Raw genomic sequence first — 4,824 nt, 5'->3', positions numbered from 1 at the left:
GTATACTTACAAAAGATAATTTGCTTCACAGGGGTTGGAAAGGTGATGACAAATGCCCTTTCTGTGGACATAAAGAAAATATAAACCACCTTTTCCTCTCTTACTCTGTTGCTAGGTTATTATGGAACATCTTGAAATGTGCTTTCAATTTAAAAAGCATCCCAGAAGATCTGGACCTGGTAATGAGAACCTGGGTGAAGACTTTTGGAAAAGATGAAAGGGGTTTGGTTATGATAGGTATCTCAACGATTTGCTGGACCATTTGGAAGCTGAGAAATAGTATTATATTTGATAATAACAGGGTGAATGACCCCTGTATACCTGTTAACCTGCTTCTCAAAAACTTGCATGATTGGAATGTTTTGCAGACAAACCCCGTAAGAAGTAAGATGATGGAGGCTGGAGTGAAACAAGTCGGCGAGGTGGCTGGAGAAGTGTTCAAAGCAGCTCATGGATGGCGCCTGAAGACTGGGAGAATCCTGGGGTGACCAGCTTCAACCTTCTCGGGAAAAATCATCTTCTGGTGCTGCGAAGAACAGATGCTTCAACAAAAGCTACATCGACTTGCCTTCTTGTTTCACTCTACTCTTCGATCTTTTGCTCCTGAGACAGTAATAAAGATGTAGGGATGGTAGACTGCAATGTTTAGAGGGGCCTGTATGCGATACCCCTTTGAATGTTTTCCTGTATTTTAAGACATGCTTTCTAGCCGGGGGTTGGGACTTGTTCTGAGCGCAGGCCTTGGATCCCTTGTGGATTGCTGCCTTGAGGACAAAAATGGGGGGGAAAGGGATGGCTTTCCTCCCCCCTCAATAGGTTAGCAAATCTGCGTGGGGGGGTTTATGCTGCAGTTTTATTTCCTGTTTTTCTTTGTAAGACATGGTGGTTTCTCTTAATGAAAATCGGAGAGATGCTCTCTTTTATAAAAAAAGGAACTTGACAGTTCAAGACCATGATTTGCTCCTCCGATGGTGGAGAGATACTCTCCGGGCCCTCTCGGTATACGGTATCCATCATCGTTTGGCCAGACACAGCGTGATATGATCACGGGAGTTCTGAATATGGAAACGAGAAATAGAACAAAACAGGTAACGAGGATAGCTTTTTAGTGTGATCAAATTGTTGCTTCACAAGGTACCGATAAAAGTCTCGCCTCGGGTTTCTGCATGTATTGCAAAGAAAACGGAATTGTGTACGCAAACAATAGGTTCACTCGATAAATATATTTGTGTATGTGTAGGAATCAATATGGGTGTCTATATCCCGCTATTGGTTATTGAATGGAAGACGTTCTGCGTCATGTTTACACATTACCAAACTTGTGGGGTCACACGTTTAAGGATCATCTGTTTGTTGAAGTAGGTATTAGGAGCACGTGGGAATTCCACCGGAAATGTTCCGGAAATATCAAAAGTGTTTCAGAGACAAAACCAAAAGTGTTTTGGAGAAAATTAGAAAAGTTCTAAAAAAACCTAATTATAATCATGGGGGAATGATCAACCCGATACTCTGGCAGAATAACCTTGCCTTTACCGTTGGCAAGCACCGTCGAAACGCTATGGCGGCCCGGGTACGACGACCAATAATTCTCCAAGAAATTAACCGAATTAAGGACGGACTCCTTCCCCTCTTCAAATATCACACCATTCCTCAAGTGCCAGGCTTATTTGATGTGCCACTGGCACGCACAAATCATCTGAAGTTTCTCTGTCCGTGCAAATATTCCCTTGGTTTTTCTTTTCTCCTTTGAGTAAACCGCACTTCATACACGTGTCTGGGTACATATAGCGTAAAATGGCTACGCACAGCGCCTTTTCTCTCCCTGAAGCAAAGACGGCTAAATCAATTTGTTGCACTGTTGGCGATAGGGAATCATCAAGCAATTAAGTCAAGATGTATGAAAACTAATGGTCCACATTCTGTGCTTCTCCTACTACTAGTATACTCCCACACTACTAATCTTGATAATTAAGACCGGACATTCTTCGTGTTAATTAAGCCTTGGAAAGGCAAGAGAGGACGATGGTCCGGTCAAGAGCCCGATCAGAGTGACGGGTGACGGGTAACCAGACGCGCGGTTGACTTTACCCGCACTCCCAAGCTATAGCAACACAACGCATGCCTGGGTCCCGCCCGCAGTGCCTGCCTTGCGGCGACCTCGTGCTCCTGCTCGATCAGCGACCAACCCTGCACCAACTAGACTGGGGTAAACGCTTCAAGTGCCACGTCTTGACAAAAATGCTTCAACTAATCTCGTGTCCTGCGTGCTGCTCCGGTCTCTTCGCCACTGGTTATATATGCACCTCTAGGGCAAGCACCTAGCATCTCAAACACATGCAGCAGCGCCATTGATTTGGCTGTCCAGAGCTCAGGGAAGAAGGGGAGCTAGCTAGCTGAGGCGTAGAGAAATGGCGGCCGTCCTCGTCGCCGCGATGGTGGTGGTGCTGTCCGTCAGCGTGGCGGAGAGCGCCACGGTGGAGTACCAGTTCGATGTAAGTTGTTCAGTTTGTTGCAGTTAACGTTCTTCAGTTGTTGCATGCTTGACGACGTTGTGCTTGGTATGGGTAATGCATGCAGGTGGCGACCATGAACGTGACGCGGCTGTGCGGCAGCAAGAGCATCGTGGTTGTGAACGGGCAGTTCCCCGGCCCCACGGTGTCGGCGAGGGAGGGCGACCTCGTCGTCGTCCGGGTCGTCAACAAGGCCCAGTACAACATGAGCATCCACTGGCACGGCGTCCGACAGCTGCGCAGCGGGTGGGCGGACGGGCCGGCGTACATCACCCAGTGCCCGATCCAGCCGGGCCAGAGCTACGTGTACAAGTTCACCATCACCGGGCAGCGCGGCACGCTGTGGTGGCACGCGCACATCTCCTGGCTCCGCGCCACCGTCTACGGCCCCATCGTCATCCTCCCCAAGCTCGGCGTCCCCTACCCCTTCGCCGCCCCCTACAAGGAGGTGCCCCTCATGTTCGGTACGTGTGTTCGTCCTACAAGGTGGTGGCCGGTGATAAGTGTGCGCGCATGCATGAATTGCTTAAGTTTGTTGGTTTACGTACGTGCTCAGGCGAATGGTGGAAGGCGGACACGGAGGCGGTGATCAGCCAGGCACTTCAGACCGGAGGAGGCCCGAATGTCTCCGACGCCTTCACCATCAATGGCCTCCCAGGGCCGCTCTACAACTGCTCTGCCAAAGGTTTGTGTCGTGTGCTTCATCTACCTACATGCGCGTGTGTTACTGATCAAGCAAGCAAAGCTAACTGCATCTGCATGCGTGCGTGCGTGCCATGCAGACACGTTCAAGCTCAAGGTGAAGCCCGGGAAGACGTACATGCTCCGCATCATCAACGCCGCACTCAACGACGAGCTCTTCTTCTCCGTCGCCGGCCACCCGCTCACCATCGTCGACGTCGACGCCGTCTACATCAAGCCCATCACCGTCGAGACCCTCCTCATCACCCCGGGCCAAACCACCAACGTGCTCCTCACGGCCAAGCCGTCCTACCCCGGGGCGACCTACTACATGATGGCCGCGCCCTACTCCACGGCGGCCTCCGGGACCTTCGACAACACCACCGTCGCCGGCATCCTCGAGTACGAGGACCCCGGCTCCCCCTCCTCCGCGGGCTTCAACAAGAACCTGCCGGTGCTCAGGCCGACCCTGCCGCAGATCAACGACACGAGCTTCGTGTCCAACTACACCGCCAAGCTCCGGAGCCTCGCCACGGAGGAGTACCCGGCGGGGGTGCCGCAGGAGGTGGACAGGCGGTTCTTCTTCACGGTGGGGCTGGGCACCCACCCCTGCGCCGTCAACGGGACGTGCCAGGGCCCGACGAACGACAGCCGGTTCGCGGCGGCGGTGAACAACGTCTCCTTCGTGCTCCCGACGACGGCGCTGCTGCAGTCGCACTACACGGGGATGTCCAGCGGGGTGTACTCGTCCAACTTCCCCGCCGTGCCCCAGTCGCCGTTCAACTACACGGGCACGCCGCCGAACAACACGAACGTGTCCAACGGGACCAGGCTGGTGGTGCTGTCGTACGGCGACGCCGTGGAGCTGGTGATGCAGGGCACCAGCATCCTCGGCGCCGAGAGCCACCCGTTCCACCTGCACGGCTTCAACTTCTTCGTGGTCGGGCAGGGGTTCGGCAACTTCGACCCCGCCAAGGACCCGGCCAAGTACAACCTCGTCGACCCCGTTGAGCGGAACACCGTCGGCGTGCCCGCCGCTGGGTGGGTGGCCATCCGCTTCCGTGCCGATAATCCAGGTTGGAATCCATGCATCACATGAGCTGAGCAGCTTAAGAACCAGAGTTTCTGAGTATTGATGTGTGTTCTGCAGGGGTGTGGTTCATGCATTGCCACCTGGAGGTGCACGTCAGCTGGGGCCTGAAAATGGCGTGGGTGGTGCAGGACGGGAGCCTCCCCAACCAGAAGCTGCTCCCTCCGCCGTCCGATCTTCCCAAATGTTAGGGAGAGATTGCGTCTTCTCCAATTTCCACAGGACATCCGTCCGCTTTTGCTTGCTTGCTTGCGTGCGTGCGTGCACAACTGCTTGTTTGTGTGTCGCGCGTGCGCGCGGTTGGTGCCATTCAAGTGCTTTCTTAGCTGTGTTCTCTTCAACTTTCATGTCAAGTCCTCGTCTGATTAACTGTTGTGAGGTTTCTTGATCACAAGCAAGAGGCTTAGGACTTTCATTTCGGACTGCTGATTAGTCGCCATCTTTTGTAACGTACGGGAGCTGGGCCATATGCCCATGTGCCTCTGTCCAATAATTTGTACCAACATTTGATTCATGGCAACAAGATTGTTATTGGTTATCTGA

General features: G+C 52.9%; 1 protein-coding gene across 1 annotated transcript; it reads left to right on the top strand.

Moving 5' to 3' along the window:
• The first annotated feature begins 2,226 nt into the window (after window positions 1-2,226).
• On the top strand, window positions 2,227-4,824 carry LOC109733475 (laccase-12). Its single transcript, XM_020292699.4, has 5 exons — window positions 2,227-2,492; window positions 2,578-2,974; window positions 3,067-3,195; window positions 3,293-4,267; window positions 4,342-4,824. The coding sequence occupies exons 1-5, from the start codon at window positions 2,409-2,411 to the stop codon at window positions 4,470-4,472; spliced, it is 1,716 nt and encodes a 571-aa protein (XP_020148288.1). The 5' UTR covers window positions 2,227-2,408; the 3' UTR covers window positions 4,473-4,824.

The sequence above is a fragment of the Aegilops tauschii genome, chromosome 3 (assembly GCF_002575655.3).
Source record: "Aegilops tauschii subsp. strangulata cultivar AL8/78 chromosome 3, Aet v6.0, whole genome shotgun sequence".
Lineage (NCBI taxonomy): Eukaryota > Viridiplantae > Streptophyta > Magnoliopsida > Poales > Poaceae > Aegilops > Aegilops tauschii.
Note: the sequence above shows the minus strand (reverse complement) of the source record. Positions and strands in the feature narration are given on the sequence as shown.

Coding starts and splice junctions, on each gene's coding strand:
- LOC109733475 (XM_020292699.4), top strand. CDS start 2,409: ATGGCGGCCGTCCTCGTCGCCGCGATGGTGGTGGTGCTGTCCGTCAGC. Junction 2,975..3,066: donor GGAGGTGCCCCTCATGTTCG/GTACGTGTGTTC, acceptor GTACGTGCTCAG/GCGAATGGTGGAAGGCGGAC. Junction 3,196..3,292: donor CTACAACTGCTCTGCCAAAG/GTTTGTGTCGTG, acceptor CGTGCCATGCAG/ACACGTTCAAGCTCAAGGTG.